Raw genomic sequence first — 27,229 nt, 5'->3', positions numbered from 1 at the left:
TAAGAGTTCCCTTCACTGGAACTAAGTGGCCAAGCCCAACCCCTGAAAAACAACCCAACACCATAATCCCCCCTCCACCAAACTTTACACTTGGCACAATGCAGTCAGGCAAGTACTATTCTCCTGACAACCACCAAACCCAGACACGTCCATCGGATTGCCAGACAGAGAAGCATGATTCGTCACTCTGGAGAACACGTCTACACTTCTCTAGAGTCCAGTGGCGGTGTGCTTTACACCACTGCATCCGACGCTTTGCATTGCACTTGGTGATGTAAGGCTTGGATGCAGCTGTTCGGCCATAAAAACCCATTCCATGAAGCTCTCTATGCACTGTTGTGCCAATCTGAAGGTCACACGAAGTTTGGAAGTCTGTTGCTATTAACCCTGCAGACAGTTTGCGACTTCTGCGCACTGTGCGCTGACCCCGCTCTGTAACTTTACTTGGCCTACCACTTTGTGGCTGAGTTGCTGTTATTCCCAGTTGCTTCCACTTTGTTATAATACCACTAACAGTTGACCGTGGAATGTTTAGTAGCAAGGAAATTTCACGGATGGACTTATTGTACAGGTGGCAAGCTATCACGGTACCACCCTTGAATTCACTGAGCTCCTGAGAGCGACCCATTTTTTCACAAATGTTTGTAGAAGCAGTCTGCATGCCTAGGTGCTTGATTGTATACACCTGTGGCCATATAGGTGATTGGAACACCTGAATCCAATCACATACCTGGCTATAATAAACATATACCAAAATACTGTATAATATTATAAGGTTTCAATAATGTTATATCATTTTAGAAAACAATTTCTTAGAAGTTAATTATTAAAAGATGTACATTATATTTCTGATATCAATTATTAAAATATTTAAATGAAATCCATAACACGTGCCATTCTTACATTTCATCACAGGGTCAGTGCTGGAATGAAGTTCATCCTACCAGCAGGTGAAGCTGCTTCTGACACTTATCCCACATGGCTTAAGTTCCACATAGGAATCAACCGCTATGAGCTATACCCTAGGCAAGACCCTTTTATTCCCATCTTGCTGAAAGAGATGTCTACACACCGCATCCTTAACTCTGGTAAGTACATTCCTTCTCATACTAAAGCTGGTCATACGCCAGTAGAATTTGGTTGGAAAAAAAATGTTTTTAGAATGTTTGTTCTATTTTCTTTCACAAACTTTTATTGGTTTTCCAAATAGCAATGAATAATAGCTGGATAAAGGAATTAGCCTGCTGACACAGCAGCGGTAAGCGTTCTTATAACAAAGTGCCATAGTCAAATTGTGTTGAAGAGACATTTATATCACCATTAGGTGTAAAATTGAGAAAAGATAAAGTCAATGTCATATCCAATTGCACTCTCAACTCCACCAGGACTGAAGTGCTAGTTTGTTCTACTTTCTAATAATTATTAGGGTCAAATTAACAAAGCAGGATGGAAATGTCCATTTATTTCCAATATCGGATGATAAAACCAAATAGGATTTTAAACGTTTGTCAAGTCTCTGGTATTGAATGTTCTGACAAGATTGTTTGTATAAACATTCGTACCAAAATCTACCAGTTTATAGCCAACTTTAGGTCTTTGTTTTTTATCTGTCCTTATTTATCACATATGTAACAGAGATCATGATAATTTGCTGTGTGGGGTATAGGAAATCTGTCATAACTCAAACAGCCACTATTGACTTTCCCTACTAAAAGTGCTAGCAGCCTGCCTCTCATATTGACCCTTTTGCTTCAGTGGGTTAAAGTCATCGATCTGCAACAGGAATGCAGGTTAATACCTTTCCCTGACTTTCCTGATTAGCATTTGTATCTTGGATCTTTAGCTTAGGAAAGTTTTGAAGCCAGTGGATTAGGATGACAACCAGGCAACTATCATTTTCTAAAGGAGGTGATCAATTGCAGTTTTTCTAAGACAGTTTTACTTTAGGCAGGAGTCATCAAAGTTTTCCATATCAAGTATCATTTTTAAAAGCATTAGACAAGCGGATTGCCAGTGAGCAATAGCATGCTTAGCTTCAAATTTTTACACTTATAGGTCTTCTGATAATGGAAAGTTAAACTCATTCATTTTTATATAATAACTTGCCATTAGCACTACGATAATGAATGCAAAAATTGATTAACTAGTGCACACACAAAACATGTTCATATTTACATGTACTGAGAAGTAAACTGAACTTATATCAGTGTGTTTCAGCGTGATACCTATTCCTGTTTTTCGCAGCTTTGCTTTGGTATATTTGGCCTGTAGGATGTTAATTTCAGCGGCACACACACTTCTGAGTTATCTGCTGTAAATCAGCTTTACAGTATTGCATAAAGACCTCAGATTAGCCCCAGGCCATATAATTCAGATCTAAGATCAGCCCCAATCCATAAGATTCAGACCTCAGATCAGTTCTAGCCCATATACTTCAGCCCTCAGATTAGCTCTAAGCCATACATTTCACACATCAGATCAGCCTCAATCTATACAATTCAAACGTCAGGTCAGCCCCAAGCAGTGGTGGAACTACCACCATAGCGACCCATGTGGCAGCTATGGGGCCTGGGGAAGAGGTAGGCATGGTCAGGTGCAATGCTGTATACAATTGATTGGCAGCATGTACTTTCCTGCTACTACTGTGCTAAACCCCCTCCCCACCCCCCAGCCATGGTTTTTGGGGTCCCCTGCTCCTCTGGGGCCCGGGACCACAGAAAATACATTCAGGATGGAGAGCATAAGCAGATTTAAGAATCTCAAAGAATGAAATCTGCTCCGTGATCAGTGAATCAGGAAGCGATGTGCTCTCAGTGCTTCCTGCTTCACAGCTGGGACTTAGATAAGGCACTTGGAGAAGGCACAAAAATATGGCAACAATGCTCCTGACAGACTGCAGGTGATCCTATTTTTCCCCATCCACCTCGCTCTGTCCAAAACTGATTACTACTCTTTATCCCTTGACATGCTTTCTCTACCATTCCTTTTCACAATTGTGTCTCCTCTTCTTGAACTTTCTTTCCTTTACCCACCCCCCCCCACACACACACAAATTATATATTTCACCCTTTCTCCTGCCCTCTCCCTATTATTACTGCACTCATTACCTCCTGCTCATTCTGTACCCACATGCTAGGGTTACCTCCAGGACACTGGGGCATGTGCGCTCATATAAAACTCGCTCTCATTTCACTTCACTCACCCTTATGCTTCTCCTGACTTCTGGGGATATTTCTTCCAATCCTCTGTTTTCTAATATTCCCCCCTCAAACCAGCACTGCCTTTCCTCTGGCAGCAGCCGCAATCCACAAACCCTAACCCCAAATTTTTTTTTTCTCTGGCTTCAGGAATATGACTCTGCCTTCCCTGCTGCACTTTCCCATGGTGGCCTCCACTGGATGCACTCACCCAGAGCCAATGGATGTAAAGGAGGTGGAGTGGGAATCATCCCATCCCCACAATGCACTTTTCAAGTTCTGCCTTCGCCTCCCTCTCTATCCCTCTCCTCTTGTGGAGCCCACTGTATTTGCCTATTTTCTCCAGTTTCTCTAAGGATTGCCGTAGTTTATCGGCCTCCTGGACCGGTATCTTGCTTTCTTGATTACTTCTCTGCCAGGCTACCCTACTTTCTCGCATCTGTAATACCCCCTATCATTCTGGGTGACTTTAACATTGCTACTAACACTAACACCCCGGCTACCACTCAACTTCTCAACCTAACCTCTTCTTTTGACCTAATACAATAAACACGCACTCCTACTGACTTCGATGACAATTGTCAACATAATAGATCTTGTGTTCTCGCACCTATGCACTCCTTGCAACCTCTCCAACTCCCCTTTTCCTCTCTAGGACCACAACCTTGTTAGTTTCATGTTCACCTTGTCCCCAACCCTGAATCCCCCTAATCAGCACACTGCTACCCAGAGAAACCTTTGCCACTTCAACCCTTCTCTACTCTGCTACTGACTACCTCTATGACAAAATCTCATCCCTGTCCTGCCCTGACCTGGCTATTTCTGTCTTCAACAGCTCACGCTCATCCTCCCTAGACTCCTTGGCTCCCCTCACTACACACAGACTTAGACAGCATCCACTACAGCCATGGCAAACAAAAGAAATCAGTGATCTTAAAAGACATAGCCATGCTCTTGAGCAAGTGTGGTGTAAGCTAGGTCTCTGCAAGACTTCCCCCCTGTTTAAAGCTGCCATCCGTGTTGCCAACCGACTTATTTTGTCACCCTCAGTAACACACTCTCATCTAGACCTGGTCAACTCTTTTCTACGTTTAACTCTCTACTACAGTGGTTCTCATCCTGTGTGTCGCGACCCAAAAGTGGGTCACAACCCACTGTGGAAGGGGTCACCACATGCTTTGTGCTGCGCTAGGTGAGAGGCTCCTCAGCCACCTCCTAGAGCAGCAGTGTCAGTTCTCAGGCCGTGCCGCTAGATGGCGCTGCAGCACCGGCAGCCAAGAAGGATCAAAGAGAGGGGAGCGGGCGGGAGTGAGGGGAGTTGAATGCCGGCATGACAATCACAGAGTCCACACTGGCCACCAGAGAGTCCACACTGGCCAACAGAGAGCCCCATTGACCGCGAGAAAGCCCCATTGAGCTCACATGAGCCCACACAGATACTAGTATTGGTGCATTCCTAAATGTTACCAAGGGGTCCCAGCCCTAGAAAAGTTGACAACCACTACTCTACTATGTCCCCCCACCCACTAACTCATTCACTGTACAGGACATTGCCATTCATTTCAGAAACAAGATAGATGCAATTCAGGATGAGATCTCCACTGTCCAGTCACCTTCCCCTAATAACATACTAGACCCACCATCACACTTTACTTCATCACTTTACTTTTTGTAAATTCTTTATGTCAAATTTTAATACACAAAGTTGTACCCCGTCGGACTTGCAGTTCCAGGTACATAAGAGACAGTCAAAACATATTGCAAGTACAAGATATACACAAAAGGAAAAGTCAGACAATAAAACTCTCATTTTGTTCTTGGTGAATGTACGTGAGGGAAGGCTCCCAGAGGCATTGTAAACTTGTCCGGGAGACCTATGATCGGCATTCATGTGTCAGGCTATCCAAATACACACCCCTTGACATTATGCTGCCTGGACAAACTAGATAAGGGAGCTATATAGGGGGCTAATTCCTACCAGCAAAGACCAAAGGCAGAGGAGAAGATGAAGTAAGAATACCAAGCCAGACTCAGCAGGCGCGATGACAACTAGAGGGGCGAAGGTGGCTATTGGGCCATCAGGTCCCCGAAGTCTGGAGAGTCCAGGAACTCCAGCCAATAAAACCATGTTTCTCGGAATTTGGCTTCTGAGTGGTGAAGAGCAGCCTTCAACTCCTCTAAGACACGCAGCTCATCCACCTTCCCAAGCCAAACCTGGAGTGGTGGAGGGATGCATATTTCCTCAAAGTCTGAGATGTCATGCCTTGGTGGGAACAAACTCGATATGCTCAGTAAATAGGAGCATAGTTGCAAAGCCTGCCACCGGATCAGGGGAGGTATAACCCTGGACTAGAGCTCCGGGAGATTCCCTGAGGACCAGAAGTGTGCCATCACTTGTTAGCACGTACAAATCGCAAAAAAGACTTATCCTCCAGGCTCGGTGGGAAGGCAGGATTGCCAATGACTGGGGTTAGAAGGGAAGGTGAAGTCCCGGGAGAAAGCACAGGCCCGTCACTTCGCAGAACTCGGATCGTGCAGCCAATAAGAGGGTGGGTAATACTCTCCTGAGGCAAAACCTGATTGGTCCATAGTAAGCCGGCAGGGGAGACAGCGTGTACCCATCTCTTGTCAGTTGCCTGGTTGCACCACTCGAAGACCCGTGCCATGTGTACCGCCAGGTGATATCGCAGAGGATCCAGAAAGCCGATGCCTCCCTTCGATTTGGGTAAAGCCAGTAGGGTCTTGTTCAAACGGTATGTCCAATTGGACCAGAGAAAACTGGCAAACTCTCTCTGCACCATTTTTAGAAAGTACAATGGAACCGAAATCGGTAGAGTTTGGAGCAGATAGAGCAGGCGCAGAAGCATGTTCATTTTGAGCACACTGCTCCTTCTAAAACCACGAGAGCCTGCCTTTAGACCATCTGGCTAGGTCCTTATGGAACTTGGCCAGGAGGGGATGAAAGTTGGCCTCAAATATCCCATCCATGGATGGAGTAATCTTAGCCCCCAGGTAGGTGATATGATGCGCTGCCCAGCGGAAAGGGAAGGCTGACTTCAGAGCCACTAAGCGATGAATCAGAACTGTCAAATTGAGGGCTTCCGATTTCTGTAAGTTAATCTTGAAGTTAGAAATTTCCCCATAAGCAGAGAGTTATTTCATCAAATTAGGCAGTGAGATCGTAGGCCGGGGTCACGAAAAAGAGCAGATCATACCATAGTGCCTCCGGAGAGGCACTATGGTATGCATGAGGGAAACGGAAATTCGACAGTTTCGGGATAACCCAGATAGCAAGCAATTGAGCTGCAAGTTTGAAAATGACTTGCTAAACTATTGCAGACCTGCCAAGCTTCACAATTTTGTTGCACAATTACAGCAAGTCTGCATTGCAAGTCTCCAGACCAGCAAGCTTGCAGAGCTCTTGCTAAGACCTGCAGGACTCTTGCTGTAGACTTGCCAAGCAAATTTGCTACAAATTCAAAAAGTGTCAACTAGAACTTGTGCTGCAAGTGTTCCCGCAAGTCTACAACTTGCCAGGAATATGTGCAGCAAGTTAACAAAAATTACAATTTCACCCTGCCACAAGTTTGTAGCAAGTTATCCTTGCTATCTGGGAACGGCCATGCGGAAGTGGGTCTCCTGCATGAATGCCACCTGAGCCCGGTGTCACCACAAGTCTACCAGCACCCTTGATCGCTTTTCGGGCACGTTCAGACCCTTCACGTTCCATAATAGTAGTTTAGTGGGTAAAGCCCTCTTGTCATCGCATCGCCGCTGAGCCATATGCAACGCTTAGCGAACAACCAACCACAGAGGAAGACTAAGGGGAATAGAGCTTATAAATACCAGAGGAACGATTGAAGATATGAAGGAGAGAAAGAAGGAGGACAAGGACGAAGAGGAACAGTGTCCGGAAAGGAAGAAAAGACGAAGGCTTATACACAGAGCAGAATTAGTTAAGAGAGAAAGAGAATGGGAAAAACAAGATAGACAACGAATCTAAATTATAACAACCTTCTGCCTTATTAGGAAAGAAGGTACCTAGGTGGGGACTAAGGCAAGCAATGAGAACTCAAGGATGTGCTCCCTCGGGCACCACCCTAGAGGACTCAAAGGAAGAGGGCACTTACTGGAAAAAACTGCCCTAAGACCGAGCCCCACCCCAATGCAACATGTCTCGGACAGGGTGTGCGACACTTCATAGACAAAGTGAGGTGTATCCAGGAGAACACACCCCACCGTCTAATCAAATTGACACCCCGCTGATGTGGCCATGCTTACCAGTGTATGGGGGGTGTGCCCGCTGCTGCCTCTCAACTAATCTCACAGGACCGGTGCATCCATAGCTTAACAAGCAAACGAGAATAACCATAGAATAATGTCAGCATAGCCAGTCCTGTTCACCCCTGCAAGGTCTAGCTTAACCAGCATCATCGACTCAGTGGGTGGTCACGTCTGGGAGGCCATCAACACCCCTCCAATCAGCTCCGCCGGGAGCAGTAGTAGGCAGGTTCAGCGAGAGTATCACCTCTCCTTCCATGGGCCAAACCGGCATGCTTAGGTGAAGACGATGTACCCGCCACCATTCTGGGCTCGGGTGTTGTGCACCCAGACAACAATCAACAGTATAAAATAGTATATCATACCCAAACAGAAACAAGAAGGAACAGTAAAATAAAGGTCTTGGGACTTTTATCGCATAGAAGGAGTCTCTATCGGTAACCAACAACAACCAATATGTTATTGGTATGTCAGCAACCCCGTTGGTGTCCCAGGTGACCCAGGGCCCCAAATCTAGGTCAGACCTAACGTAGGCCTAGTCGTGCGGTCACCTGGCTACCAAGGAAGAACAAGGCCAATACCGTTCTAATGTGTAACATGAGTAAGAGTCCCAGTGACCTATTCGCACTAAGGTCTGAGGAGATATTCACATGCTGAAGCCGAGTCTGAATGTGGGGTATCCGGCCCGAAGCAAGGGGGGGGGTAGGCCAAGAACAAGGCAATCAACTATCCGCACTTACCCCTCAGGCAGCCCACTTGTTACTTTTTGACCCTGTCACCACAGAGCAGGTTACAAAAGTTTTCTCTGGCAACCACCGCACCACTTGCCCCCTGGACCCTGTTCCCTCACCACTACTTCGGTCACCCTCTTGCTCTATCCTACACTCTCTTACTAAGCACCCCTTTTAGTGTCACCTACAAATCTAACTCCTCCCCTTCTCTTGCTCATTCTGCAGGGGTCCCCCAAGGCTCTGTCCTTGGACCCCTTCTCTTCTCTATCTACACCTCCTCTCTTGGGCAGTTGATAACCTCACATGGCTTCCAATACCATTTCTATGCAGATGACACATGAAAATATATCTCTCCACTCCACCACTCACTCCCTCAGTGTCCGTGCATGTCACTAATTTACTGACATATCATTCTGGAATTCAATCTTTCAAAAACTAAGCTCATGATATTCCCACCCACCCACAAAACCAATCATCCACTCCCTTGTTATCTCTCGTCTTGAGTATTGCAACTCCTTTCCTCTATATCTCCAAACTTGTCTCAAAGTATCACCCTAACAGTCCCCTCTGCTCTTCCCAAGACCTCCTGCTCTCTAGCTTCCCCATCACACCTCCCATCCTTTTAGAACTCCCTACCCCAACCTGTATGTCTATCTCCTACTCTGGTTGCCTTTAGGCAATCCCTAAAGACTCATCTCTTCAGGGAAGCCGATTCCACCTCAACCTAACCACTAAACTATTACTTTCTCAAAAAATGAATCCACACACATGTAGCGCTACCCCCGTAGGAGCCGCTGGTTGCCGGGTTCACTTCTAATCGGTCTAGGGTATGATCTTCAACTGCCCACCCGATAGCATTAACCACCCACTTCTGGTGCCCATAAACTGATGTCCACTTCGGTAGTAAAATGCCAAGTCAACGATTTATTGAACACATTCACTGAGGAGAGAGGGTATAGGGGTTCTAGGTGTCCAGGGGTAGCCATCAGAAGCTTCAGACTCACCAGACTTTGTAGATGTATCAGTGCAAATCCACTTGGTAGACAGCCGACAGCCAATAATATAACAGACAGACAGGATGGATGCAGATCCTCAATCAGGAAAGACACCGACCATGCTCCTGAAGTCCACTTAGTTCCAGGGTACTTCAAGAGCCTACACTGGACCCGGTTCTCTTCCTCTTTCAGCATCCCAGGCCTCTTCCATGTTGGAGGCCTCAGGGAAACCTTTTCCCTCACACCAGCCCATGCCCACCCGCAGGCCTCGGCCTTGTGGTCTTGGCTTCCATCTCCCACCACATGGGGGTGCCGATCTCTCCGCTCTGGCTGTTACTTTGTGCCTGCATCCATTGGCTCTGCATTAGGTCGATTTCCTCCATTTCCTGATGAAGCGATAGATGTGTGAAACGCGTAGAAAATCATCCACTCCACTGCTTTCAGATAAGGCTATTCATTTACATGAACTTGGACTGGTTTATATAATTATTTACTAATTATGACATTGGTCTATGTATAACTATTTTCAATGTTGCAATTGTAAAACCATTGATCGGGTTTTTATGCCTTTTCACCAATCATTATAATCATGTCATGGTTATCTTAGATGCCTTAATCATGGAACTGAGTGGTCTTTGGAGGTATCTTCCTATCATGATGTACTTATAGATTTTAAATTGTGGGGGTTTCAATATTTTGTATCCAATAAAATAATATATTTTTATTCAAGCAACTTTGTGGTTCATTGGACTTGCCACTCAGTGCCATTAAAGCCCCACTGTTTCTTCTACCTTTTTAAATGCAGAAAAAAAAAACATCTGCCCGGCGTCCGGAACTGCATGTCCCAGGCATGGGGCAATAGGAATTCCGCACCTCTGTATATTTACACTGCCACACCAATGAACCTGGGGAAAGTGGGCTATATTGCACTGTGTAATCCTTCTATTGTGTGGCAGTGTAGTTATAACTTAACATAACACTGCCACACCAATGAAGTTGGGAAAAGCAGGTTTGCAAAATATAACCCCCCCTTTTTCCAGCTTCCCTGGTGTGGCAGTGTTTTTTTAAGTTATAATTATAACCCAACTTATGTAATTCTAACCCCCATTTTCCAAACTTTATTGGTGGCAGTGTTAAAGTAAAGTATTAGGTCTCATTCACACGAGGTGTTCTGGCATTTGTGTGGCAGAAACATAGGGATTCCTGTGGCAGGAATGCCAGGTTTCCTGTTTAGATGTAGCTGCTGAGCCCATTCAAGTTAATGATGTGTCAGTGGCCACATCTGTAAGTGGCCGTACGCATGTTATGCTATATGATGTTTAGCTTCTCTTTTCAGAAACTGTAACGATCCTTTGGCAAAGGCGTGGTGAGTGCATCCGCAGTCATTTCTTCTGATGAGCAATATTGAATGTTAATAATGGCTTGCTTCTTGGGTGTCCCTAAGCAGAGGAGAACTCCCTGAGGAGAACTATGAGGAAAAACACTGACCCCATAGTTCTCCTTTAACCTTAGAAGTCCATTTGCATCCTATAGTTCTGAGATCGGTGAAAGCTCAGTGAGTGTCCAAGTTTTATTTTCTTGGAGTGACTTTATTTCTTCTTCTGCTGCCTTTCTCCATTGATTGACTTTGCGTTTTGTTAATTTTTCCATGTCTTCCCATTATGTTGGTTCGAGTATGCTCTGTGTCTTGCAGGTTGGGATTTCCTTTGTCACCCGAGTATATCTTCTCATTTCAAGTTGTTCAGCAGAATTCAACAATGAATATGACTTATCCATTGTGAGTTTCACCCTTTCTTCTGACTCTTGTGCAACTCCACTTTGCTCAGCTTCCTTTGCTGGTTCACTGGGCAAATTTACTTCACAACTTAGTGGGATCATTGTTTCTGGTGATGGGTTCTCATCTAAAAAAACGCTGAGACTTATTGTCAATGTGTCAGTCTTTGGGTGGAGGATTCTATATCCCTTACATTCAGTGATGGACCTAAGGAACAAAGGGCCCTGTGCAAGATTTTTTCTTGGGTAATTTTATTTAGCTCTGACATATACTGGAGTGCTGTACAGAGAACACTAAGCCAGTCACATCAGTCTCTATACATAAGAGCTTACACTCTAATGCAGAATGGCACAAGCTATAGAGGACTACAAATCCCAGCAATACATTATACAGTAATACAGAATAGTATATGAATTTGGTACATACTCTGTGCTGCTCTGGGGTGTAAGCCTGATATCTCGGTTGGAGGGTCTCAGCAGTGGCAGATGCGGAGGGTCTCACCAGGGCAGATGCGGAGGGTCTCAGCAGAGCAGATGTGTAGAGGGTCACATAAGGGTGGGGGGGGGAGATGTGGAGGGTCTCGCCAGGGCAACAGGGGCAGATGTGCGGGCTGGTGGAGGAGCTCTGCGTGCCGGTGGAGGAGCTGTAAGGACCCCTGGGCCGGCATGCTAAGCAGCGCCGTTGTGTTTCCTCAGAAGGCTGCCCTGAAGTCCAGAGCAAGCCCGGGACCTCACGGCAACTGAATACACTGAAAATCACCTCCAATTGGGACCCCGGGACCGGATATTAGTGGGCCCCTCAGCCTTGGGCCCTGGGGCAGATGCACCGGCTACACAGCCGGTAGCTCTGTCCCCGCTTACTTTGTTCACTATAGCCCACCAGAATACCTTCTATGGCAGTAATCTCCAAATTGGATCGCTTCTCGTTGGGAATACACTATATTTCCAAAAGTATTGGGACACCCCTCCAAATCATTGGATCCATATTCCAATCACATCCATGGCCACAGGTGTATACAATCAAGCACCTAGGCATGCAGACTGCTTCTACAAACATTTGTGAAAGAATGGGTTGCTCTCAGGAGCTCAGTGAATTCAAGCGTGGTACTGTGATAGGTGGCCACCTAAGCAATAAGTCTAGTAAATATTCCACGGTCAACTGTTAGTGGTATTATAACAAAGTGGAAGCAACGGGGAACAACAGCAACTCAGCCACGAAGTGTTAGGCCAGCGGGGTCAGCGCATGATGAAGTGCACAGTGCGCAGATGTCGCCAACTGTCTGCAGAGTCAATAACTACAGACCTGCAATTTTCGTGTGGCCTTCAGATTGGCACAACAACAGTGCGTAGCGAGCTTCATGGAATGGGTTTCCATGGCTGAGCAGCTGCATCCAATCCTTACATCACCAAGTGCAATGCAAAGCGTCGGATGTAGTGGTGTAAAGCACGCTGCCACTGGACTCTAGAGAAGTGGAGAGGTGTTCTCTGGAGTGACGTATTGCGCTTCTCTGTCTGGCAATCCAATGGACGTGTCTGGGTTTGGCGGTTGCCAGGAGAATGGTACTTGCCTGACTTCATTGTGCCAAGTGTAAAGTTTGGTGGAGGGGGGATTATGGTGTGGGGTTATTTTTCAGGGGCTGGGCTTGGCTCCTTAGTTCCAGTGATGGGAACTCTTAAGGCATCAGCATACCAAGACATTTTGGACAATTTCATGCTCCCAACTTTATGGGAACAGTTCGGGGATATCCCCTTCCCAGGGCCGGTGCAAGGATTTTTGCCTACACCGTCAAAGATGCATTTTTGCCCTCAGGCAGTCTTATGGTAGCGCTAGCCCTGCAAAGACATCCCATAAAGCAGAACTCCAAAACTAATAGGAGATCTGTGGTATCCATGTTACAGGTCAAACCAAATATCTCAGAGACATTTAGAAAAAAGAAAGACAATCAGCTACTAGTGCTGTATATGCAAAGCCACAAGCAATGACACCCCAAATAGTTTACTGTGGAGCACCCCAATACAAAGACACTCCAAAGTGTACCACCCCAGAAAGCATAACAGCTGAAACATATCCAGAATTTGGGAAAAGAATGACCATCATCTTCTGAAGCCCTATATGTAAAGCCATAGGCATTGACACCCCCGCGTCTATTACCATGGAGCACCCCAATACAAGGACACCCCCCATAGAGCTTCACTAAAGATAGCATAACTAACAGCACTGACCGCCCTTGTAATGGAGGTATATACACTGACTGCCAATGTAACGAAGGTATTCACACTGACCGCCAATGTAACAAAAGTATTCGCAGTGACCACCAATGTAACAAAGGTATTCACACTGACTGCCAATCTAACAAAGGTATTCACAATGGCCGCCAATGTAACAAAGATATTCACAATGAACACCAATGTAACGGAGGTATATACCATACTTAAACATACCTTTTTCTTGCAGTCTTGGTCAGCTGGTGGGCAGTACTTTCTTCATTACATGGAGTGCCATGAAGTCCAAGAGTACTGTGAGGGGGAGGTGATTTGCATATCAATTAGCTGCAATATGTACATATTTCCCTCCTTACCAGGCCACGTGCCCTCAGCATTGGGAGGGTGTCCCCATGCCGATGGGGACAAGTGCCTCTTCCCCACAACCCTGACCTGGTGGTTAATGCGTTTTCAGGCAGGGGGGCTTATTTGCATCGGGGTACCCCTTTAATTAACGGGGCACCAAGATGCCCCTACTCATTCACTAAAGGAATTTTAAAATTCCTACCAGACCTAAAGGGCCTGGTATGACTATTGAGGGGAACCCCATGCATTTTTTTTATTTTTAACTTGGGGGTATCCCTCCTAACATTCCTACCAGACCTAAAAGAGTCTTGTATGAAGGAGAGGAACCTCACACTCTTTTTTTCTTCTGCGGACTTTAAAAAAACTGTAATTTTTTTCCTTTTGTCTAATGTCACTTTGCTGCAACAAGAATTCCTTCGGAACTAAAATTCGTAAATACTACCGCTAACGAATTTGTCCGAATCTAAGTCCCAAAATAAACTGACTTTCAGACCCGAATCCCGAAAAAATCAGAATGAAAACAGAACAATTTTTTTGCCGGTGCACATGTCTTTCATCAATTTCTGTGAAAAAGGTCTCATCACTAGTCATGTGGCTTATTGCGCCTGAGTCAATACACCATCCGCATGGTATACTGTTCTGAGTCACTTTAAAGGTAGCGCTCCGTGATGTGCCTGCAGTTTCCTTTGTCTTAGCGCTTTCACGCTTTCTCTTGCAAGTACCTTTCACTTTTGCTGCTCAGCTTTCCAGATCGAACAGTCTTTTTTTAGGTGAACAGTCTTTTCACAGCAAGAAAAAAACAACTTGCGCTGCTTTCTTTGTTTTGCTTTGAGCTCTCATGCACCTTAAAGTGACATTAAACCCTCAGATTTTTTAACAGAAACCAATACTGTAATGTGTGCCTTACTATAATCCATGGTTGTTTCCCTTCTCTTTGCTGATCTTCCTTTTAAATCTGTATCTCTTCTCATGCTTGGGGAGAACTTCCCTTTGCAGCTGAGTGCCTCTTCCTGTAGTGCTGGGTGCTGGCTCAGGTTGTGAAACTTTACACAGACACCATGTATCCATTTCAGAGACAAGGCAGTCTGCTGCAAAACAGTTCTGCCCAGCATGAGAAGAGATACATATTTAAAAGGAAGAGCAGCAAAGAGAAGGGAAACAACCATGGATTACAGTAAGGCACACATTACAGTATTGTTTTATGTTAAAAAATTTGAGGGTTTAATGTCACTTTAAGGGCATTCTCATTTTCTTAATTGTGCATATTTTCCTTCTGTCATATTCATCAAATTAATTTTCCTTTGGCATATTCTTGTGTTAGTCCCTGTTTTAGGTTTGGTTTAAGAAGAGCACAGTATGACTCTAAAAAGCTACATAGCAGCAATGCCACCACGTGGTTATCTTTAATTTCCTCTCCAATTGCACATAGTTCTATGATTTCCAGCATGGCATTCACATTTTCACACATTTCCTGGCCCATTTCTAGCCTCATCTTATATAGCTTGCATAGCAGATATAGATCACTATTTAGGTGTGAACACTCATTAAGTTTTTGTAATGCAGCCCACATACTTCTAGCTGTATTCTGTTTTGTTATGTGGGTGACGTGGTCATCTTTCACTAGCAGACTTATAATTGCTTTTGCTTGTCTGTTCTTCTTGTCCCATTCCTCCACGGGTCCATTAGTGGATCTATCGGTACTCCATACTTGCCACGAATCGTCTTTGCTTAGCAGCATTTCAAGCTTGAACTCCCAGAGCTGGTAGTTGGTATTGTTGAGCTTTGTGATTGCAAGCTTCATATCTGAACAGCAAACCAAACTAACTTGCGCTAATGGAAATAGTAAAAGTAAATTAAGATGGATTAGGATTTAAAATTAATATTAATATGACCCTGGAGCTAAAATTACATAATATTTCTAAAACCAAAGGAAAGAAAAAAGCTGCTGAACTCAGGCTAAAAGCCCCCAGAATAATGGTGTAACGAAGTGTACAGCGCTAAATGCCCTTCAGGAAATTAGATAACGGTAGGGATCAGATAATATCACCTCCGTGTCAAGCAATCATGAAAAAGTGTATATATAATAAATATTTGTGTAAAAACGTATAATACGTTGTAAAATGTGCCAGCAGGTGTCTTAAAAAGCGTGTCATACATACACCTTATTAAATAAATAAATAATCTTCAAGGAACATGTGTCATATATGTGAAAAATAAATAAATAAACATGTGTCATATATGTGAAAAATAAAATATCACATTATAAAACAGTCTGTGTTGTTTTCTTTCGAAAATTAGTAGAAATATGCACTTATAATTTTTTTAAATGCACTTAAAGTTCTTAAAGCTCTCAAATCTTCAAAACAAAAAGCCCAGAAGAATGAGAATCAAAATCAAAATCAAAAGAAATGTCCGATATTGTGAAGTGTCCAAAGAAAAAAACGAAAGAAGAAAAAAAGCAGGCAGATCCCCTATAGGGAATGCACTCGCCAGATCCCTGATGGTCGAAAGCCTTTATTCTTATCCAGTGGAGGCCGAAGATGTATGTCCTCTTCTCCCGTTTGGTGAAAGCCTCAGGCTACAGAACCCGCTTGCTTCTCCGAGGTGAAGGGATTACAATCTTTGCTGTTAGGTCTCCTCTATTGGGTATCCATCCGGACAAAGAACACAAGAGATGCGCTCATAGCATAGTAAGTTCAACTTTAATAGGTCCAAAATAATAAATACAAACAAGCGCTCTATAAAAATTCCATAAAAGTCAACGTGGAAAGCCGGCTAGTCACTCAATCTGAGTGCAAAAAAGACTGGAACAATGATGTAAAGGTAGGCCCACCCCCGACGCATTTCGTCACATGGACGTTCTCAAGGGATGACAGGTCTAACTGAATCAGAGCCCAATCATTTTAAATAGGCTAAAATCCCCTCCCCAATTATAAAGGTGCTACAAAGTGTAAAAGCCGTTAGTAAACCAAGACATTCTCAGGTTTGGATCACAATGACAGGTTAAATATTATCCCATAATTATCTGAAGTCATCCGTGATGATAAGAAGCAGATAACTATTTTCATCTCCATGTATAGGTTACCCTTTAGACATAGGTATACATATAAAACACATATTATACATATATAAAAAACATATATAGGAATTCTCTTACCACATATATATTTAGATATATTTTAAATTTATCTATAGCCCCGAAGTGAGATCTTTTAAAATTAGATTAGGTATATGGGATATGTTCCGCAAAGGTTATAAATGTAATTATTAATATACCCGAATGAAAAATAGCCATTTCGATGGGAATAAACTAATGGAACTAATAAGTCCTACAACATGGATATTATGTTATTCGTATTAGTATGTACCCTGGAGGGAATTAATATATCAGAGGAAAATAAATATTCCAAATTAAGTGTGATTATTCTAAAAAGATTCATTATTATTTAATATAAATTCAAAAGGGATATTTGATAAAGTGATAGGCAGAATGGGTTATTTGATCCCTCAAACTCCATTGACTACCTATTATTGAACCACAATTATAAAGTGTTTATGTAAAAATAGTTTGTGTGAAAAATTAATATTAGTTATATTCATTCATTCTTACAACTAAATGAGTTTGATTATATCTATTTGTGAAATAGGTGTTACCAATACATAATTTGTAAATCATTTATAGTGTGTTATTTAGTGCGTTGGGGAGAGGTAGTGAGAGTAACCCAAGTGTTAAAAGGGTTAAAAGGGTTAAAATCGTGTTTTATAAGTGTGATATGTAAAAATTGTTAAAATAGGTGTTCCTCACATATAAATCTTCACGATTATGCCTACTTCTGCCGGGGTATGAGGGGATAGGACAGTAATCTTACACCTCATCATTAATTAGTTCATTAATTATTTCTTAAAAAGCAATTAAGGTCGAATTCTATGTTAAGGCCTTTGGGGGTAAGTGTGTCCAGTAGGAAGATCCATTTCGACTCATTTTGGGAAATCTCCCTAATGAGATTGGACCCTCTCCAATGGCTTTCGACCTTATCTATCCCTATTACTTTTAGTCCACTGGGATCTTTATTATGAACCAGTTTAAAATGGTTAGACAAGCTGTGTTTGTGATAACCCCTCTTTATATTGTTCACATGCTCTTCTAATCTTTTCTTTAGTTCCCGTTTTGTCCTTCCAACGTATTGGAGGCCACATGGGCACTCCAACAGGTATGTAATATATCTGCTGGAGCAGGAAATGAATGTATCTATTTTGTAGTCTTTGCTAGTCGTATTGGATCTAAAAACATCAATTTTCTTTTTCCTTATTCCAGTAGTTCTGCAACAGATACATCTCCCACAGGGAAAGAAACCCTTTCCTTCAAAAAAGGAAACATTTCATTTGGGCGGGTTAAAAGCATTTCTTACCAATCTATTTCTAAGTGTAGGTGCTTTCCTATAAATAATTTTTGGCTTGTCTGGGAGTAGAGGGCCTAATGTTTGGTCTTTCTTTAAAATATACCAATATTTCTTAAAAATAGATTCAATTTTTCTGTGTTGGACAGCGTAATTAGTAATAAAGGATAGGGTAAAGCCCCCCTCCTTTTTTGCCGCAGGTTTCAGCAATCCCCCTCTGTCCATTTTAACAAGTTCTGTTTTTATTTTCTCCAATTCTCTGTCTCTATATCCGTTTTCCTGAAATCTATTGGTCAGTAGATTAGATTGTGCAATGTAGTCTTCATCGTTAGTGCAATTACGTCTAATCCTGACATACTGTCCTTTTGGAATATTTCCTAACCATTTAGGGTGATGACAGCTGGATGTTGGAATATAACCATTTTTATCTGTTGGTTTAAAGAACGTTTTTGTAACAAATCTATTTCCTTTTATGCTTATATCTAGATCTAGGAATTGGATATTGGTATCACTAATGGTCCTTGTGAATGAAAGATTAAAAGTGTTATAATTCATGTTATCAATAAAATTAGTAAGGGATTTTTGATCCCCGTCCCAAATTAAAATAATGTCATCAATAAATCTTTTCCATAGGATGACATTAATTGGTTTGTTTTTAAAAATATGCTCCTCCTCCCATTTACTCGCCAAACTCGGGGCAAATTTAGCACCCATGGCCACGCCTTTTTCTTGTAAGTAATACTCTCCATTATGCCAGAAATAGTTTTTGCACATGGCAAAATTGGTGCATTCTATAATAAATTATTTTTGTTTGCTCTTTAATGTACTGAATTTATCAAACGCCCATTGGATAGCCTCCAATCCGTTCTGGTGGGGGATAACCGTGTTTAGAGAGTTAACATCTATAGTGGCCAGCATCAAATTCCCATTTATTTCTATTTGTTCTAGGATGTTGAGTATGTCTTTGCTATCCTTGAGAAATGCATCCGTTTGGACTACTAGCGCTTGTAGGAAATGGTCTATATATTCTCCCAATCTTGAGATTAGGGAGTCTATCCCACTAGCAATAGGTCTTCCCGGGGGGTTTTCTATATTTTTATGTATCTTGGGTAAGAAGTATAGAATCGGTGTACGACAAGTGGAGGGGACTAGATATTCTTTCTCCTTTTTATTTAAAAGGTCAGAATTGTAACCCCTTATAATTAATTTCTCCAATTCTTTTTTAAAAATACTGAGAGGATTCTTATTTAGTTTTTTGTATGTATCTTTAGTTTGAAGTATGTTCGCCATTTCGTTTTCATAGAATGATTTGTCCATTATCACCACCCCGCCTCCTTTATCTGCAGGTCTGATGATAATGTCCTTCCTAGCTTCTAGATTTTCTATCCCTTTAGTGATAAATAATTTATTCTTGGCATGTTTAAATTGTATGGTTTTTATATCCTCTTCCACTAAGTTTTTGAAGACTTCAACAAAATGGTTAGAGTTCTTTTTGGGGTTAAAAGTGGACTGGTTTTTCAGGGTGGTGTGTATATATGTCCTATTGCCATTAGATGGCGCCATGGGTAGGATATTTGAGGTCGTGGCATAATGTTTTTTAATGTTTAGTTTTCTTATACATTTTTGAATGTCTATGTAGGTGTTAAATTTGTTGAGGTTATTAACTGGGGCAAACTTAAGTCCTAAATTAAGAACATTTTCCTCTTCTAAGGTCAATTTAGCTGAACTAATGTTGAATATTCCTTTTCCTAAAAGACCCTGTTTTCTCTGTGTCACACAAACTATTTTTACATATACACTTTATAATTGTGGTTCAATAATAGGTAGTCAATGGAGTTTGAGGGATCAAATAACCCATTCTGCCTATCACTTTATCAAATATCCCTTTTAAATTTATATTAAATAATAATGAATATTTTTAGAATAATCACACTTAATTTGGAATATTTATTTTCCTCTGATATATTAATTCCCTCCAGGGTACATACTAATACGAATAACATAATATCCATGTTGTAGGACTTATTAGTTCCATTAGTTTATTCCCATCGAAATGGCTATTTTTCATTCGGGTATATTAATAATTACATTTATAACCTTTGTGGAACATATCCCATATACCTAATCTAATTTTAAAAGATCTCACTTCGGGGCTATAGATAAATTTAAAATATATCTAAATATATATGTGGTAAGAGAATTCCTATATATGTTTTTTATATATGTATAATATGTGTTTTATATGTATACCTATGTCTAAAGGTTAACCTATACATGGAGATGAAAATAGTTATCTGCTGCTTATCATCACGGATGACTTCAGATAATTATCGGATAATATTTAACCTGTCATTGTGATCAGGTCCACACCTGAGAATGTCTTGGTTTACTAACGGCTTTTACACTTTGTAGCACCTTTATAATTGGGGAGGGGATTTTAGCCTATTTAAAATGACTGGGCTCTGATTCAGGTAGACCTGTCATCCCTTGAGAACGTCCATGTGACGAAACTCGTCGGGGTGGGCCTACCTTTACGTCATTGTTCCAGTCTTTTTTGCACTCAGATTGAGTGACTAGCCGGCTTTCCACGTTGACTTTTATGGAATTTTTATAGAGCGCTTGTTTGTATTTATTATTTTGGACCTATTAAAGTTGAACTTACTACGCTATGAGCGCATCTCTTGTGTTCTTTGTCCGGATGGATACCCAATAGAGGAGACCTAACAGCAAAGATTGTAATCCCTTCACCTCGGAGAAGCAAGCGGGTTCTGTAGCCTGAGGCTTTCACCAAACGGGAGAAGAGGACATACATCTTCGGCCTCCACTGGATAAGAATAAAGGCTTTCGACCATCAGGGATCTGGTGAGTGCATTCCCTATAGGGGATCTGCCTGCTTTTTTCGTTGGACACTTCACAATATTGAACAATTCTTTTGATTTTGATTCTCATTTTTCTGGGCTTTTTGTTTTGAAGATCTGAGAGCTTTAAGAACTTTTAGTGCATTTTAAAAAATTATAAGTGCATATTTCTACTAATTTTCAAAAGAAAACAACACAGACTGTTTTATAATATGATATTTTATTGTTCACATATATGACACATGTTTATTTATTTATTTTTCACATATATGACACATGTTCTTTGAAGATTATTTATTTATTTAATAAGGTGTATGTATGACATGCTTTTTATTTATTTAATAAGGTGTATGTATGACACGCTTTTTATGACACCTGCTGACACATTTTACAACGTATTATAAGTTTTTACACAAATATTTATTATATATACACTTTTTCATGATTGCTTGACATGGAGGTGATATCATCTGATCCCTACCGTTATCTAATTTCCTGAATGGCATTTAGCGCTGTACACTTCGTAACACCATCATATCTGAACAGCTTGCTGTCTTTCAGTAGCTTGGATGTGGCTCTTGTTGACTTGAAGTGTTCTGTTTAGTGCCAGGACCCATAACCTGTTGGTTATGTGTTTAGATGAAGCACTGAGATCTTGAGGAATGCTGAATTAGGTTGTAGTTGCTTAGAAGAACATTACACGTATGAATGCAGCATTGTGAAGAAAACAAACTTCCTGTGTATCATAGATAGGCATGCACATAGAAACTAGCATTGCACTACAGCACCATCTACAGCTCAAACGACATATACGTACATTAGTATATGCTGTTGTATTCTCAACAAGATCAACCCCAGTCCATACAATTCAGATCTCAGATGAGCCCCAACCCATACATGTTAGACCTCAGATAAGCCCCAACCTATTCCATTCAGACCTCAGATCTGTAACTTCAGTAAATGCAGGGTACCACTGTGGGCGACTGTGCAGACTTCCTCAGCACAGTCACCTATATCCTCAGCCACTGGTAACCTTCACTGACATCAGGGAGGTTGGTGGGCCAGGCTTTGTAATGGATATACTGCAACCCTCAGATTGGCCCAGGCCATACAATTCAGACCTCAGATCATCTCCAAGCTATACAATTTAGACCTCAGATAAGCCCCAATCAATACCATTCAGACCTCAGATCTGTAACTTTGGTAATGCAGGGTATCACTTTGGGCAAGCATGCAGGCTTCCTGAGCACAGTTGCTACATCAGAAGCCATTGGCAACCTTCCCTGACATTAGGGAGGTGGGTGGGCCAGGATTTGTAATGGGCAGCCTAGGGAGACTTGTTCTCGGGATGGCATCAGATTCTCCTCTACCTGGTTCCAAAATGGAGTCTAAGTCCCAGAATGTATTTGTTTAATTTCTTTCTTCATGGGCTGAGCACTAACCATGGAAAAACAGTGTGTTCTGTTGTAAAATAAATGTTTCTCTATAGCACCATCTTGTGGCTAATTTTAATAAGGCAGGTAAGCAAGTCAGTATAAGCAGTAGAAAAAAAAGCATACAACTCCAGAGGGGTGGGAGCTGTGTGCCCGAACGAGATCCCCCACTGTCTCAGCAAGGCAAGGACTGGAGCCAATACTTTGGTGAAGGGGCCAAGGCCGGGCTGAAAGGAAGGGCCACAAACTGGAAATGTTCTCCCCTCCACTGCAAAGTGCAGAAAGCGCAGGGCAAATTGGGACATACAGGTATGCAATCCCCCTGATGGAGCGAAGCCAACACTGAATGTATAGACTCCATTTTGCACTTCGGAACCTTGATGAAAGCATTGAGGGCCTTGAGATCCAGAATCAGATGAACACCATCCTTTTTCATAAAGAGCTTTGAATAGAAGCCCCTGCATCTTTCAGACGGTGGAACTGGAACAACTACCCCCATGTGGAGCAGATTCTGAACTGACAACCAAAGATCAACAGATGCCCTAGGGACAGGCGAAGATCACAATTCAAGGTAAAGCGCTGCTTTGGAGGCAAAACTAGCTCCCCACCCATAGAACACCATAACTAAACTAGAACTTTGTGCTGCAGTATTTGCTGTTGAGCTAGCAGAGCTTCTTACCTCAGAAATGGACATTAACCTCAAAGATGTTGAATTCCACACTGACAGCAAGGAACTTTCAGACTGCATCTACAAATGAGACAAGACAATTCTATACTCATTATAACAACAAAGTGCTAAGGATCAGGAGATCCACCTGCCCAACACAATGGCGCCATGTCCCCATGGCTCACAATCCTGCAGACCACACTACAAGAGCTACCGCAAGTAATCCTAAAAACACAACATGGTCTACAGAGCCTGCTCTTTTGTTCGACACAGGACAGACTGTCCTCCAGAGTAACACATTTGAGCTGGTGGATGCAGACTCAGATGCCGGGGTCCGTTCTGGGATCTTCATGTTTCAAGAAGTGAAATCAGGCAGTCAACTCAAATCCCACAAATTACAAAAGACTTTCAACCTGGAATCCTTTCCTGTGAGTTGTTTTTGTTTGCCTCATTCACATCAAAGGAAACTTAGAGAGTCAACAAACTCCTCAAAAAAAAAAGAAAGTCATTCCTCAGACCAGTTTCTGAACTGGTCTTGTTATATCAAAAAATGGTATCAGTTGATAGCAGGTGGGGCCCACAGCCATGGAATTTATTGACTTGCTTACCTGCCTTTTTAAAATTAGCCACAAGATGGTGCTATAGAGAAACATTTCTTTTACAACAGAACGCACTGTTTTTCTATGGTAAGTTCTCAGCCCATGAAGAAAGAAACAAATGTATGGAACCAAGGAGAAGAGAATCTGATGCCATTCTGAGTGCATGTCTGGAGTAAACACCCAGATTCCCCTTATGGCAGCATCGCTGTTAGGAATGGAATGGTTTCTCTGAATATTTGTGAGCTATCACTTTATTTAGATTTTCATATGCGGATTGTATGTTTTCATGTTCTTTTTCACCAGTTTCACCTACCCTGTTTTGTTAATAAAGCTTCAAGATTTCATCCAGTCTGGCTTATTTGCAGAATAGGGGGGTTTAGCTGCATATCGAGCTATACACAGTCCACTGGGCAATGTGTAGCAGGGACAGGACAGGCTCAACTGATCACTTTCCAGTATGCAAATAAACTTTCATTTATTTGCACTTCCACCTTTGGCCGCTCCGAGTGACACCACACCTCGGGACGCCCCTGAAGGGTATAACTCATATTTAAACTGTGTGTATAACACTACATTTCCACCTGGCACAGACTGTCCTTGTATTTTGCGCAGTCCCATTACATCAGTGTATATGGCAAGCATGCAGCGCTAGTATAATAAATTGGCAAATAAACATACATATGTTTGGAACAGATTTACATAATTTCTCCACATGCAACCATTTTTTTTCTTTGTATGCACTCCCGATTTGTTCCTCTTTTTTTAGAGAATTAGTACGCTGCATCTATGTATCTATGTGGTACCTTATCCGTCCATAGTCCACTACAGGGGCGGACTGGCCCATCGGGCACTCTGGCGCCGCCCAAGGGCCCGTGGCCAGTAGGGGGCCTGTCACCCAGGGCCAAAACTAGGAGGGGGAGGGCATGTGACTGACCGCTCTGGAAATCAGAATCCTACCACGGAACGATCAGGAGGGTCGTATTGAGAGGACCTTGCCATTCTGTCACTTCCCCCAACATCAAGGAAACAGGAGAGAGGCCGCTCCCCTCAGCCAAGCCAGCAGTGGCACATGAAAGGAAGGGCAGCTGGCACTGGAGGAAGATGCAGTCATCTGCCTCAAAGCCTCAGAGTGGTGAGTGAAATATATTTAACTGTACATTGTATGTAAATAAGGAGAAAAATATTTTCTTTATAGAAATAAATATTGTTCAGCTGAAAATGTTATTAATTTTGTTCTTATATGATGTTCCCGGAGCCCAGTGTTGTGTACAAGTATAGTAATAGAACAGTACTGCATTCTTTATTACGGCACTCTGCATTCTTTATTACGGCGCTCTGCGTTCTTTATTACCGTGCTCTGCGTTCTTTATTACCGTGCTCTGTGTTCTTTACTACCTTGCACTGCGTTTTTTTTATCACCGTGCTCTGCGTTCTTTAATACCGTGCTCTGCATTCTTTACCACCGTACTCTGCCTTCTTTAATACCATGCTCTGCGTTCTTTAATACTGTACTCTGCGTTCTTTAATACCGCGCTCTGCGTTCTTAAGTACCGTGCTCTGCGTTCTTAAGTACCGCGCTCTGCGTTCTTTACCACCGTGCTCTGCGTTCTTTACTCTTTGTGTGATCTCACCTATGAAAACCCTTTCTGAGTGTCATCTGCACCATGTGTATAGTTCCATGTTTAGCGATCAGCAGGGCCGTAGCTAGGAGGCGCGTCTCTGTGCATGAAGGTAGGGGCACTTTGAGGCTATTTCAAGCCTTCCTTGTATTGAGAAAGGCCCAGCTGAGCCACAGAGGAGGTTCAAATGTACCTCCATGGTGGATCAGTGTCTTTAGAACCGCTTCTGTGCTCACTACTTTTGGTTCGGCGTCGCCCCTCCTCATCCACCATGGAATGTAGGCTTAAAATCACTTAATTCAAGTCTCTCCTCCATGACAGATTAGAAGGGGCAATGCTGGGAAAATAGAAGTGATCCCAGAAGCGGCTCTTTAATTAACCACTTAAAGTCCACGGTGTTGAACCCCCTTCCTGTCCAGGCCATTTTTCAGTGTTCAGCGCTGCGGTACTTTGACTGACAATTTTTTTGCTAAAATATAAGAGACGAGGTCACGTCGGGTAAATAGACACCAAACATGTCAAGCCTTAAAATTAAAACCTAAAAAAACTACAATACCCAAAAAATGGCCATAGGCGACGCTTTAAAAGCTTTTACCGCTCATGAGTTTAGTGTTATCAGTGATCGATGGAATGATTGCTCTCACTCCCACGTTTGAGACAATATGTAACATGTATAGCGCAATTGTCATTTTCGCACGCTGGCGCATCGAACGTGTATTTACGTTTATATGTGTGTAAATGTGGGGGTGGGGACTCAAAATACTTTTTTATATAGGACTCATTTTTTAAAAACTTTTTTTGTTTTTTATTTACACTTATTGTTAATGCTATCACATAGGGGGATAGCAATCTCCCTATGTGATAGCACAGGTACACTGACAGGTCCTCTTTATGGAGACATTAGGGGTCTCGAAGACCCCTAATGTCATTTGGGGACACCAAAAGAAGCTGTCAGTCATCTGGCTATAGCAGCCAGATGACTGACAGGTGAATGCAGAAGTGATGAAATACACATCACTTCTCAACACAGTCCGATATAAATAAACAGTTTTTATTTAATCCAGCGGTAACAGAACAAAACGGTAAAGCAAAAAGGCTTTCCTCAGCAAACATCAAACATAAAGATAACGTCCTTCAATAAGATTGCACTGCGTAGTGCGTTTAGGTGATCTCACCAAAATAGAGTCCACTTGCTTCTGAGCAGCCACACACACAGACCTTTCTGTCTGTCTCTCAGCTTCCCCCTTCCTCTCTCACCTGTGTTAACTTTTAACAGGAAGGGCTATAGGGGAAGTACCTCCCCTCCCAAATTAACCCCTTCTTTGCTCTCAGCCATGCTTACTCTCAACATATCCCCCCCCCCGTCCTTGGCCATGGGCCTAGACAAAATGACAATAGACCTGGGAAAGGGCGTCTGCATTCTGATGTACTTTCCCCGGTCTATGCAATACTTTAAATTTAAAGTCCTGAAGGGCAAGGAACCATCTAGTGATTCCGGTACTTTAAATTTAAAGTCCTGAAGGGCAAGGAACCATCTAGTGATTCTGGAGTTCCTATACTTGTTCTGTGCCATCCAAGTAAGGAGGGGCATGGTCTGACACCGGCTCGGCCCAACAGGTAGTATCGGAGCGTCTCCAGAGCCCATTTGATGGCGAGACATTCTCTTTCCACAATGGAATAATTTTTGTCGGCCGGAGGGAGCTTCCGGCTCAAATATACAATTGGGTGTTCTTCACCCCTCAACCACCTGCGACAAAACCGCACCCAGTCCCAGTTTTGAAGCATCAGTCTGGACCAAGAACTCCTCTCGAAAGTTCGGGGCTACGAGGACAGGTTCTTGGCACAACGCCTGCTTTAGCTTGCAAAACGCAGCTTCTGCCTCACCAGTCCAATGGATCATTGTGGACTTATTTCCTTTTGTGAGGTCTGTCAGAGGTGAGGCCAGGCTAGCAAAATTAGGAAAAAATCTCCGGTAATATCCCACAATTCCCAGAAAAGAACGCACCTGTTTTTTCGTAAGAGGACGGGACCATTTTTGAATAGCCTCCACTTTGTTCAATTGGGGTTAATTCAGTCCTCGACCTACCACATAACCCAAATAGCGGGCCTCT

The 27,229-nt window shown here is 42.6% G+C and overlaps 1 protein-coding gene across 1 annotated transcript in view; it reads left to right on the top strand.

The window, feature by feature from the left end:
- LOC108799869 (extracellular serine/threonine protein kinase FAM20C-like) overlaps window positions 1-27,229 on the top strand; it is a 152,612-nt gene that overhangs the window by 25,953 nt on the left and 99,430 nt on the right. Inside the window, exon 2 of the mRNA XM_018571797.1 lies at window positions 916-1,088. Within this exon, the coding sequence (XP_018427299.1) occupies window positions 916-1,088 (173 nt within the window). The remainder of the gene's footprint in view (window positions 1-915; window positions 1,089-27,229) is intronic.

Source organism: Nanorana parkeri, unplaced genomic scaffold (assembly GCF_000935625.1).
Source record: "Nanorana parkeri isolate BGI_ZX_2015 unplaced genomic scaffold, ASM93562v1 scaffold1841, whole genome shotgun sequence".
Classification (NCBI taxonomy): Eukaryota; Metazoa; Chordata; class Amphibia; order Anura; family Dicroglossidae; genus Nanorana; species Nanorana parkeri.
Note: the sequence above shows the minus strand (reverse complement) of the source record. Positions and strands in the feature narration are given on the sequence as shown.